Raw genomic sequence first — 12,990 nt, forward strand, 5'->3', positions numbered from 1 at the left:
TGGTGGCAGCGGGCTGTGCTCCGGGGCAGGGATAGCGGCTCTCTGTGCTCCGTGGGGGGCTCTGCCGGCATTTCCTCGAAGCCTGGAGGCCCCCGCACATACGTTGCTGGCCGCTGCCATGTTGCGGTGGCCTCCGGGAACATGGACGCCGGGAAGATGGCCGCCGGTCCAGGGACGGCACATGCGCAGGTTCAGATCTCGTCCCGAGATCTCGCGGGCCGCGATCTCGGGACGAGATCTGAACCTGCGCATGCGCCGTCCCCGGACCGGCGGCCATCTTCCCGGCGTCCATGTTCCCGGAGGCCACCGCAACATGGCAGCAGCCAGCAATGGATGTCCGGGGGGCCTCCGGGCTTCGAGGAAATGCCGGTGGAGCTGCCGCCCCTGCACCGGAGCACAGCCCGCCGCCACCCTCACCCCAGAGCCCACCTGCCCCAGCCCAGCCCATCACAGCTGCCCCAGCCCAGCACAGCCCACCTGCCCCAGCCCAGCTACCCCAGCCCAGCTTCACCAGCACAGCCCAGCTGCCCCAGCACAGCCCAGCTGCCCCAGCACAACTAACCTGCCCCAGCACAGCCCACCTGCCCCAGCACAGAGCCGCCACCACCACACCAGCCTGGACCACTGAATGACCCCTGTGACCACTCCTCCACCTGTGCCAGATCCCTTCCCAGGTAAGCTGAATTCGGACTGTAAGACGGACCCCCATTTCACACATTATTATTTTTTTCCCTATTTTCCTTCTGAAAATTGGGGTGCGTCTTATAGTCCGAATAATACGGTATTCAATACCTTCAATTATTTCCTGCGTCCACCAGTCCCCCCTCCCTCTCATCTCAGCTGAATACTTTGCCTCACAACCTGTGAACTTGACACAATAATATCCCACCTCATTCCAAACTTTACCAGTCTTCATCACAAGCATAACCCACCTCTTCAACCTGTCACTAACAACTTGTGTCTTCCATCCTGATTGAAACATACTTCGATCACACCCACCCTCAAAAAGCCCACCCTGGACCCATCCTGTATCTACCTATCACCCCATATCATTTCTCCTCTATGTCTCCAAACTACTGGAACATATCCATTTTGAACTGTCCTCTCACCTCTTCTTTTGCTCCCTCTTTGACAGCTTACAATCTGACTTCAGGCCACACCATTTCACTGAAACTGCCCTGACTAAAGTCACCAACGACCTACTAACCAACAAATGAAAGTGACACAAATTTGTCCTCCTCCTCCTGGACATGGCATCTGTCTTTGACACAGTGGACCATTCCCTCTTACTACAGACTTTCTGATCTGTTTACATTACAGACTTGGCCCTTTGTTGGATCTCCTCATACCTAACAGACAGGACATTCAGTGTCTTCCACTCACACACCACTTTATCTCGCCCCCCTATGTGTTGTTGTCCACCGAGGTTCAGTTGTAGAACCTTGAACTATAGAGAGCACACACGTGAGCTCCCTCCCTCTTAAAGTGACCGCCTGCATCAACCTGAGGTGTTCCCAACCTATAGCTGGGTGACATGTTCTATTTAAGGTTTCTCCTCCAATATGGAGGTGCCTGAGCTACGTTGTTAGTTTGCCTTGCATACTTGCCAGTTGTCAGGTTCCCCTGGTGTGCCTGTCTGCTTGTCTACCCTATACCCGTCAGCTCGTACCTGTCTGCACTCGTGTCCAGCAGCTTGTCCAGATCACACCTGACAGTGTTTTTTGCTCCTCAGCCGGTCCCATCTGCACCTGTGGTTTCAGAGTCCCTCCAGTGCCTGCCTGCATTTTTCATGCCTCCTTTGGGCCAGAGCAGCTTACTCGCTGTAGGGGGTCAGCTGCCACATTCCTTAGGTCAGCCATTTAGTAGCATCTGGTGCCACCTCTTTGTTCCTCCTTGGGTTGCAGCTTTCGCCTGCTGCCACTTTTCCTAGTAGGGATTTGGTAGTTACGCCCTTTCCAGGCTTTCAGAGGGATATGGAACAGTAATTCCACCACCTTGCCCTTTACAGTCTCCATCTGCAGGGTTGATTATAGTGGATGAGGTGTCGGTCCCCTCTATACTAATTCTACTTTATTGCAATTGTTGCCACTTTGGTGGTGTCTGCCAAAATTTTTTGGAAATGTGAACTCTCCTGTTTGGGTGTCCGTCTGCTGGATTGGGTGTAGTGAAAGACCCATCGGTCCATATTATACTATTTCTACTGTGGTGAAATTGATGCCACTTCTGTGGTGTAAGGCTCTCATTTCTTTAAATGTAAACACTCCTTGTTGGGTGTCCATCTGCTGCATTGGGTGTAGTGGAAGAACTATCAGTCCCTATTATACTATTTCTACTGTGGTGCAATTGGTGCCACTTTAGTGGTTTCTGCCAATAATTTTTGTAAATGTGAACACTCATGGTCGGGTCTCCTTAATGCGTGTTGCCTGTAGCAGTAGGCCTCCGAGACTGTCAGGCATCCACTTCCTTAGACTCAAATACCCGTGTTACTATCCTTAAATTTTTCTGACAATGGTAGCCTACAAAACTGTTATTTGTGCCACCTGAGTGGGGCTCAGCATGAAAGCAAGTAGAGTTGTTGCATGTAGTATCAGGGCTCCCAGCAAATGGGTTGAATACAAGAAGGAGAATTGGAGTAATTCTCTTTCTTGTATTCAGTGTTATGGGAAGTTATTCCATGGCTAATGCATGCGGTGGTATGGGCACTATGGCCTAGGGGCGTTTTGAAACATGTATACTGTTCTAAAGATTGTTTGCTCCTAGCAAAGGGGCCCTACACCGATCCCTCACCCACCTCATCTTACTGTGACGTTCAATTGAAAGCTGTAAATGCTGTCCCAGACCCCAATACTTCATGCCTGGCTGATTGCTGCAGTGCCATGCTAAAATCTGTACTGTGGATGAATTGGGGCCACTTTCCTGGTGTCTGTACCTCATTTGATGTATTTTGGCAGCATTTGGGGCCATTATAAGGTGTTGTGCATGCATTTGTTTTAGCCTCCCATAGAAGTGAATGGCGTTCGGAAATGTTCAGGGAATATAAGAATGAAGTGATTAAACAGAGTCAGCATGGGTTTGTAACTAAGTCATGTCAGACTAAGTTAATTTCCTTCTATGACGGAATCACTGATTGGGTGGATCAAGGAAATGCTGTAGATATAGTATATCTTGACTTCAGCAAAGCATTTGACAAAGTATCTCATACAATCCTTATTGAAAAAATGACTAAGCATGGAATGGACAAGGCAACTGTTAGGTGGATTCATAACTGGCTTAGTGATCGGACCCAAAGAGTGGTCGTAAATGGCTGCACATCCAGTTGGAAGAATGTCTCAAGTGGGGTACCACAGGGCTCTGTCCTGGGCCCTGTATTGTTCAACATCTTTATCAACGATTTAGATGAAGGAATTGAGGGTAAACTGATTAAATTTGCTGATGACACAAGGCTAGGAGGGATAGCTAATACTAGAGAAGAGAGAGAGAGAGGATTCAAAAATATATAAATAAACTGGAGAAGTGGGCAGCAACTAACAGAATGGTTTTTAACAGGGAAAAATGCAAAGTACTACATCTGGGCAATAAAAATGAAAAAAGCATATACAGAATGGGAGGAATAGGGCTAAGCAACTGCACATGTGAAAAAGACTTGGGTATACTAATAGATCACAGACTGAATATGAGTCAACAGTGTGATGCAGCAGCAAAAAAGGCAAATGCAATTCTAGGATGTATTAACAGAAGCATACAGTCTAGATCACGTGAAGTCATTATTTCCCTCTACTCCTCTTTGGTCAGACCTCATCTGGAATATTGTGTCCAGTTTTGGGCACCACATTTTAAAAAAGACATCAACAAACTGGAGCAAGTTCAGAAAAGAGCGACCAGAATGGTGACCGGTCTGCAAACCCTGTCTTCTGAGGAAAGGTTGCAGGATTTGGGAATGTTTAGTTTGCAAAAGAGAAGACTGAGAAGAGACTTAATAGCGGTCTACAAATATCTAAAGGGCTGTCACATTGTAGAAGGATCAACTTTATTCTGATTTGCACAAGGAAAGACTAGAAGCAATGGGATGAAACTGAATGGGAGGAGACACAGATTAGATATTAGAAAAAACTTTTTGACAGTTAGAGTGATCAATGAGTGGAACAGGCTGCCACGAGAAGTGGTGAGTTCTCCTTCAATGGAAGTCTTCAAACAGAGGCTGGATAGACATCTGACTGGGATGATTTAGCGAATCCTGCTTTGAGCAGGGGGTTGGACCAGATGGCCCAGGAGGTCCCTTCCAACTCTACGATTCTATGATTAAACAAATTAATCGGCAAATATTGCAAATTCGGCGAACGTTATCCAAACCGAACATAGAAATAGTCGCTCGTCTCTAGTTGTGACCCTCCAGTCAACTGGCCTTGTACCTCAAAGGACTGTCTTCTTCCTAGGCATGTTGTTACCTCTTCTCTGTGTACATGCTACAGGTGGGGTAGTCAGCCCTGGAAGCTCTGAAGTCGCAGGTGCTCTCATCCTGGGGACTTTGTAATTTGCATCATCTTGGGTATTTTTCTGGTACTGTTCTTGGTGTTATCTGCCTATTTTGAGGTTCAATAAAGTATTGCCACACTGTTTTACCCTCACCCTGTGTTTGAGTAGTGTTAAGCCCATGTTAAAGGAGAGCGGGCATTCGGTGGGATGATCCCTGGTTAATGCGGTTTCGGTTTGCAAACCAGGGCGTCTGCTGCCGTAACCCCTCCCCCCACCCCACCCCCCCCCCCCGCCACCACACATGCTTCCTCCGGATCATCCAGCGGGTCATGGGCAAACTTCAAATGGGCCTGGACAAGTGCTGATATGAGCAGTAGGACTTTGCATGCCCCACATGATCTTTCTTCTCATGTTTGGTCCTGTTAAAATAAGAACATTTAAACAACCATCCCATGAAGGAGCAGTTCCAGCAGTGTCGGCACTTGGGTTCCTGGGGCTCATGTGAGGTTGTTACATCATGCGAGCTCTGGCCCAATTAGTGCTGTTGCCACTGTCCCCGCCTTCGTACAAATCGAACCATAAGAGGAACTAAAAGTATCCGCCAACCCGGCTTCCTGTTGATATTCAATACATTCGAAGGCGGGAACAATGATGTCGGCGCTGATTGGGCACAAGGCTAGTTTTATGTAACAACCTCATAAGAGGCCTGGAAACAGGAGTGTTGACACCGCTGGAACGGTCCTGGCACAGAAGGCGAGTATGAATGTTTTAATTTTAACAAGGCCAAACATGAGGAATGACAAGGGGTTGCCCTAGCAATGGAAATCCTTGAAAGAAAATACAATTTTTGAACATGAAAAAGGCTTCTCTGATGTTTATTAAGAATTGATTTCCGTGTAAACATTTCTCACATTAAGAACATAAAAAAGGCTTCTCCCTGTGATTTCTTTGGTGTCTAACAAGATATGTCTTCCATAAAAAAACGTTTCCCTCATTCTGAAAATGAAAAAGGCTTCTCCCCTGTGTGAGTTCTCTGGTGACTAAGAAAAGTTGATTTATTCACAAAACATTTCTCACACTCTGAACATGAAAATGTCTTCCCTGTGTGGATTCTCTGGTGCTTAACCAAATATGATTTCTGGTTAAAACATTTTGCACATTCTGAACATGAAAAAGGTTTCTCACCTGTGTGAGTTCTCTGGTGACTAAGAAAAGTTGATTTATTCACAAAACATTTCCCACACTCTGAACAAGAAAATGTCTTCCCTGTGTGGATTCTCTGGTGCTTAACCAAATATGATTTCTGGTTAAAACATTTTCCGCAATCTGAACATGAAAAAGGCTTCTCACCTGTGTGAGTTCTCTGGTGGCCAACAAGATGTGCTTTACGGATAAAACATTTGCCACAATCTGAACATGAAAAAGGCTTCACACCTGTGTGGGTTCTCTGGTGGTCATCAAGATGTGCTTTCCGTAGAAAACATTTCCCACAATCTGAACATGAAAAAGGCTTCTCTCCTGTATGGGTTCTCTGGTGCTTAACCATATCTGATTTCTGGATAAAACATTTACCACAATCTAAACATGAAAAAGGCTTCTCCCCTGTGTGAGTTCCCTGGTGCTTAACCAAATATGATTTCTGGATAAAACATTTCCCACAATCTGAACATGAAAAAGGCTTATCCCCTGTGTGGGTTCTCTGGTGCCTAACCAAATCTGATTTCTGGATAAAACATTTCCCACATTCTGAACAGGAAAAGGGCTTCTCCCCTGTGTGGGTTCTCTGGTGCTTAAGCAAATATAATTTCAGTTTAAAACACTTCCCACATTCTGAACATGAAAAAGGTTTCTCCCCTGTGTGGGATCTCTGATGGCCATCAAGATGCGCTTTCTGGCTAAAACATTTCCAACATTCTGAACATGAAAAAGGCTTCTCCCCTGTGTGGGTTCTCTGGTGGCCATCAAGATGCGCTTTCTGGTAAAAACATTTCCCACATTCTGAACATGAAAAAGGCTTTACCCCTGTGTGGGTTCTCTGGTGGCCATCAAGATGCGCTTTCTGGTAAAAACATTTTCCACATTCTGAACATGAAAAAGGCTTTTCCCCGGTGTGAGTTCTGTGGTGACTAAGAAAAGTTGATTTATTCACAAAACATTTCCCACAATCTGAACATGAAAAAGGCTTATCCCCTGTGTGGGTTCTCTGGTGCTTAACCAAATATGATTTCTGGATAAAACATTTCCCACATTCTGAACAGGAAAAAGGTTTCTCCCCTGTGTGGGTTCTCTGGTGGCCATCAAAATGCACTTTTTGGTTAAAACATTTCCCACAATCTGAACATGAAAAAAGCTTCTCCCCTGTGTGACTGTTCTTGTGACTAACAAAATCGGATTTCTGGTTAAAACATCTCCCACACTTGGAACAGGAAAATCTTTTCTCTGTTGTCTGAATTTTTCGAGGTTTAAAAAAAGACTTTTCAAGGGGAAAATTGTTTCTATATTCTGAAGTTGAAAATGACTTCTTTGATTTAGGAGTAGTTTGTTTTTTAATGCTCATTTTTTTTCTTTGATTTTCCTCATTTTTCGGTAATGAATAAGTTAGGACATGTTTCAAAGGATCAGATGACAGATCATTGTTGTGAATTGATGGTGGTATATCCGGAATAATGGTTTTCACTTCAATTGTATCCTGTGGGATCTCAAGATGAACTGGTTTAAAAATTGAAGATGTCAGCTGCCCCTCGGATCTCTTGGTACAGTCATCTGAAAAGATAAAACCAATTATATTTAAATAAAATATCCATGAAATATATATTTTTGAACATTTCTTAATTTGCAAAAATGGCAACGGTTTTAAAAATATTGAATTATTCACCAAGACAATGACAGTTCACAGTCTAATAAAAAACCTCATAGAATGAATCAGTAGAGCATGGTGTTCAACTGTTTGTTCACGTTGCCTCAAAAATACTGACTAAAATCCAAATTTATGTAATTGAAAATTAATACAAATAAAAACTTCTACTCATCTCACAAAAAACAAGTCCCCACTCAAATCCATTATCTGTTAGTGGAAAAACAGAGGTTTCCACATTACTAGTGGCTCAAAGGCTCTTGAAAAGCAACATGGCTTCCATAATTCAATCCAGCAATATCCATTCTCCAAAAGTCAAATGTCCCTCTTGCTTCTGAGCCTTGTAGTGTACCCAAACCACATTTAGCATCCTTGTATTTAGCATTACTACAGTGTGAAGAATCCACTTAATTTACAGTGTGTGTGTCTCCTGGAGCACAGTTTGGGCAATAAGTGTTGGGTAATAAAATGTGTAGTGCAGCGGTAGCACCCTGTGCAGTGATATGGCAGTGACCAAGCAAAATTCAAAGCAAAACGTCTCTTCAATGTTCAACTCAGCAAAACAGCACACGATATCCTTCGGTTCACAGCCGGGCACATATCCTCTGGATTACAGTCACTATACACACCAGTCCACCTTCTGAGACCAGTTGCCGTGTTAATGTTCTACTCACAGCATCACATAGTACATGATATCCTCCGGATAGCAGCTGGGAACCATATCCTCCAGTTTACAGTCTTTAAACACGTCAGTCCTCCTCTGACATGTTACCGTGGGCAACTGCACCACTGTGCACGCTGTGGAATCCAGACTTCTTAGCTGCCTTGGCTGTTTGGCTCCGATGGCCTGTGTTGCCTCACACAGATGTAGCGCTGCAGTGCCTCCTGCTCTGTACTCCTGCCAAACACCAGACTGACATTGACCCCGACACCCCCAAACCCTACACTGCAGTGTTTTTAACTAGCAACCTGTGGCCTTGGGCGACATAGAAAAGCCAGGCCGGGAATTTAGGTTTTCCCTAAATCTGCCTTGGACAACTAGCATGTCCAAGACCTATGCTCACTTTAGTCTGCATTGCAACCAGAGCTACGCCTGTGACTGCAATGCCCTCTCATGGCCATCAATACGCCTCTGCGCTCATCCTGGGGGGGGAACATACAGTGACCATCACATGTAACACCAGTCATTGCCTCACAAATGGTATATTTGCAATTTCTACTCTCCAACATCATCCACTGTGTGCTAATTTTTGGAAAGTGACTGTGGAATCAAAATAGTCACTATTCCTATACATTAATTCATTGAAGGTTAGAATTTACATAATGAAGTCACTACATGGGGATTTCTACTGCTCTGGTTTTCTGACATTTTATCATATTAGGGCATTTTTTTGGTGTGTCCCATCTCCACTGTGCACTGCTCCTGCCATTTCTGCTCTGTCACCAGGGGCCGCCCTATTCATTCTGCACTGGTGATGGAGATGTTGGAACCATAAGTTTTGGGAAGCGAAGGCTTTGTCCAGCCACTAAGATTAGGTTGCCTGGGACCAGTAATACCATCCAGTCTGGCAGTATAGGTGTGTGCGCCGTCCAGCTGGAGTAATTTTATCCTTGCTTCTTTAAACTAATTGGAAAGCACCACACCCTACTAAAGCTTGAAGCATATTGATGGAAGATGCCAGGTATAGCCTTGTTCTCCTCTTGTTCAGTCCTCTGTGCTCAGCTCCCTGCTTGTGTATTTATTTCCTGTTGTGAACTAGGCCCGTTTACTGACTAATTATGTGTCTTCTCATTTTGTATTTTTGTCTGTCCTCCTGGTTTTGATCCAACTACTTGATTATTCTTCTTGCCGTCTTACACCACAGAACAGCAATTAACACCGTGGTCCAAGCCTAGAGGTTTCTGTATAAGTCCAGATCCACGTAGAGGAGTTAAAGAGTGATGGGCAAGGCAAAGCCTATTTTGGACACTAATTACTTTAGAGAAAAACTGCGATTACAGACAACATATCTATTGAAATGATCACAGTGTTCATTATTAAAGAATGAGTAACTAGTGGTGAAACCTCTCTGAGATAATTAGAGTATGGTAGTCAATGGCTATTTACAATCTAAACTATCGTAAAGGCCAATATTTTCTGTCGGATGAGTTTCAAGAACAAGTATTAGATATTTAAAGAGAACTTTGTATAATAGTGCAGAGCTGAGGTGACTGAAATTTAGATCTTGGGCATTTGGAAGAGGTTATCGAGACTTTCTTTTTTAAAGACTACCAGAGAGTTACAGAGTCACATAAGTGAGGCAGGCTGATCGCACAACAACCAAACTATCATACAGAATGAACCTGTGAAATATATAGGATTAAAAAAAACAAAAAAAAACACGTTTCATCCCCAACAACATACGTACAGGTGTTTCTCACTGGATTAAAATATAAATCAAAGTTAATTTATTTCAGTTCTTCAATACAAAAAGTGAAACTCATTATATAGAGTCATTACAATCAGAGGGATCTATTTCATGTGTTTATTTCTGTTAATGTTTAAGATTATGGCTTACAGCCAATGAAAACAAAAGTCATTCTCTCAGTAAATTAGAATAATTAACATTAAACACCTGCAAAGGCTTCCTAAGCATTTAAAAAGGTCCCTTAGTCTGTTTCAGTAGCTCCACAATCATGGGGAAGACTGCTGACTTGACAGATGTCCAGAAGGCAGTCACTGACACACTCCACAAGAAGGATAAGCCACAAAAGGTCAATGCTAAAGAAGCTGGCTGCTCACAGAGTGCTGTATCCAAGTATATTTATGGAAATTTGAATGGAAGGAAAAAGTGAAGTAGAAAAGGTGCACAAGCCACCGGGATAACAGCAGCCTTGAAAGGATTGTTAAGAATAGGCCATTCAAAAATCTGGGGGGAGATTCAGAAGGAGTGGACTGCTGCTGGAGTCACTGCTTCAAGAGCCACCACACACAGACGTACCTAGAACATGGGCTAGGAGTGTAGCATTACTTGAGTCAAGCCACTCATGATCAATGCACCAGAAGCGTCTTACCTGGGCCAAGGAAAAAAAAAAACTGGACTGTTGCTCAGTGGTCCAAGGTGTTTTCAGATGAAAGTAAATTTTGCATTTCATTTGGAAATCAAGGTCCCAGAGTCTGGAGGAAGAGTGGAGAGGCCACAATCCAAGCTGCTGGAGGTCTAGTGTGAAGTTTCCACAATCAGTGATGGCTTGGGGAGCCATGTTATCTGCTGGTGTAGGTCCACTGTGTTTTATAAAGACCAAAGTCAGCGCAGCGGTCTACCAGGAAATTTTAGAGCACTTCATGCTACCCTCTGCCGACAAGCTTTTTGGAGATGGAAATGTAATTCTCCAGCAGGACTTGGCACCTGTCCACACTGCCAAAAGTACCAATACCTGGTTTACAGACAACAGTATTCACTGTGCTTGATTGGCCAGCAAACTCGCCTGACCTTAACCCCATAGAGAATCTCTGGGGTATTGTCAAGAGGAAGATGAGAGACACCAGACCCAACAATGCAGATGAGCTGAAGGCTGCTATCAAAGCAATCTGGGCTTCCATAACCCCTCAGCAGTGCCACAGGCTGATCGCCTCCATATCACGCCGCATTGATGCAGTAATTGATGCAAAAGGAGCCACAACAAAGTATTGGGTGCATTTACTGAACATACATTTCAGTAGGCCAACATTTCAGATTTTAAAATAATTTTTTAAGCCTGCGTTATAAAGTATTCTAATTTACTGAGCTAATGACTTTTGGATTCTCATTGGCTGTAAGCCATAATCATCAACATTAACAGAAATAAACACTTGAAATAGATCACTCTGTGTGTAATGACTCTATATAATATATGAGTTTCACTTTTTGTATTGAAGAACTGAAATAAATTAACTTTTTGATGACATTCTAATTTTCTGAGAAGCACTTGTATGAGGGGAGAACATCAACACTAAACCGGAGTTGCACTCATTTATGGTGGACCATTGGAGCTACTATAAGTCCTGACCAGAAGAGTGGAAAAAGTATTAGTTCTCCCCATTTCAGGAGAGAATGTGCAGTAATCTGAATTCCTTAGGATTGAAAACATAATGGAATTTATGACGTGGAGTGAATCTATGAAACCAGGGCTCGAGCCATGCCAGCACATCTCCTGCAGGCGGGAATAAATGTATATTACAGCCATCAGCCACGCACAGCTTAGAGATATATCATGGCACAGATCTAAAGGTTTGTTAGTTAGTTAGTTTAGAAAAGAAATGTCATGGTATAGGACATGGCTAAAGTCCTGTTCTCGCAGGGTTAACTTTTGCTGGCCTCCCTTTGGATGTGGGAGGGGTATTTATACTCACTCCAGACTAGGATTCTCTGTCAGCTATACTGTTATTCTGGCTGTGTGTCTACCCCCCTGGTGTGCTTGCATACTGCATTGCTTGTTTGCTTCCTGTGTATGACCCGGTCTGTCCACTCACTCTGTTCTCTGTCTAGCGCTTTGGTACTATTGTCCTCTCCGGTTCTGACCTCCTGGCTTGGCTATTGTTACTCCATTACAGTTTGTCCCTATTGTACCGTCTATTTCCCGTTCTGGTTTACTGATCTATTGCTACGTCCTGACTATCCGTTCTATCTAATCCTTTGATACTGTCATGCTATCCTATGCTCTGACCCCGGCCTGATCTGGTTTACGTCCCTGTCTATGTCCCTTGGTAACTTTGTCCCATAGTTAACCTTCTAGGAGTTTTCCTACAGCTCCTAGCTCTCTGGAGCTTAGGCCACGCCCCCAGCAGTCACGTGCTATAGGCCCTGTTAGTCTGAAGCACGCATCTTCACCGCTGCTGCCCCGCTCCACAGGTATCTTTGGGCACAGTTTTACTCAGGACACGCACACTGGCTCAGTGAGCAAGTGCAGTGTTCATGACAAGAAAATGACAGTCAGCATAAAGGGAAACTCTGTTGTTATTGTACAGAAATTCACACTTGGCCTCACTGCACATTTAAATGTTAGTGATCATAATAAAGAAGATTTGCCATAACGACTGGACCTGGTCTTGTAGGGACCATATGAGCACATTCAGCAGCACAGAAGGGAGAGAAGGTAGATTCATCCAATAAGATATCAGGGATCTAGGAAGCCAACAGCATCAATACCCTCCACTTTCTCTTACAGACCCATCATAATATTTTTCTTCAAGTGATTTTCTATCTTATCAGCACATTCTACGTACGCTGTCATTTGGCTTTGCAGTTTACAGATCTGGGAAGATAACGATCAGCGTCTCCTAATCCCAGGGGGTAGGTGGATCCTCCAGGTTGTAAGTTCTGTAGAAAAGGACTTTCAATGCCCAAAGTCATTTCATCAGATTTGGGTGGAGGGGAGTGTTGTGCTTCAGTGGCAAAATGGTGATCACATGATTGTTATACGGTCGGACTACACCACTGATAAAGCAGCCACAGCCGGAGACTGAGAAGAATCTGTGACTTCTCTGCATTTAGTGGTTACTACTCACCTGGGTAGTCATATGTAGGAATCTCCTCTTTAGACCGCTCATCACTCCTCACATATGTCTCTGTAGTATTAATATTGGTCAGATCTTCACCCTGAAACAAATATTGTAAAAAGTCACAGACAGATGGAGAAGTCAC

General features: G+C 44.1%; 1 protein-coding gene across 2 annotated transcripts in view; it reads right to left on the reverse strand.

The window, feature by feature from the left end:
- Positions 1 to 5,317: 5,317 nt before the first annotated feature.
- Positions 5,318 to 12,990, reverse strand: part of LOC141047067 (uncharacterized) — a 105,175-nt gene continuing 97,502 nt past the window's right edge. The window contains exons 6-7 of one of the 2 annotated variants that reach the window (XM_073541998.1): positions 12,855 to 12,945; positions 5,318 to 7,236 (exon numbers count right to left, since the gene is read on the reverse strand). In XM_073541998.1, the coding sequence (XP_073398099.1) occupies positions 5,465 to 7,236; positions 12,855 to 12,945 (1,863 nt within the window). In that variant the 3' untranslated portion in view covers positions 5,318 to 5,464. The remainder of the gene's footprint in view (positions 7,237 to 12,854; positions 12,946 to 12,990) is intronic. The other variant, XM_073541999.1, reaches the window with a different exon arrangement.

Source organism: Dendrobates tinctorius, unplaced genomic scaffold (assembly GCF_039654945.1).
Source record: "Dendrobates tinctorius isolate UK_male_01 unplaced genomic scaffold, ASM3965494v1 ptg000126l, whole genome shotgun sequence".
In the NCBI taxonomy this organism is placed as follows: Eukaryota; Metazoa; Chordata; class Amphibia; order Anura; family Dendrobatidae; genus Dendrobates; species Dendrobates tinctorius.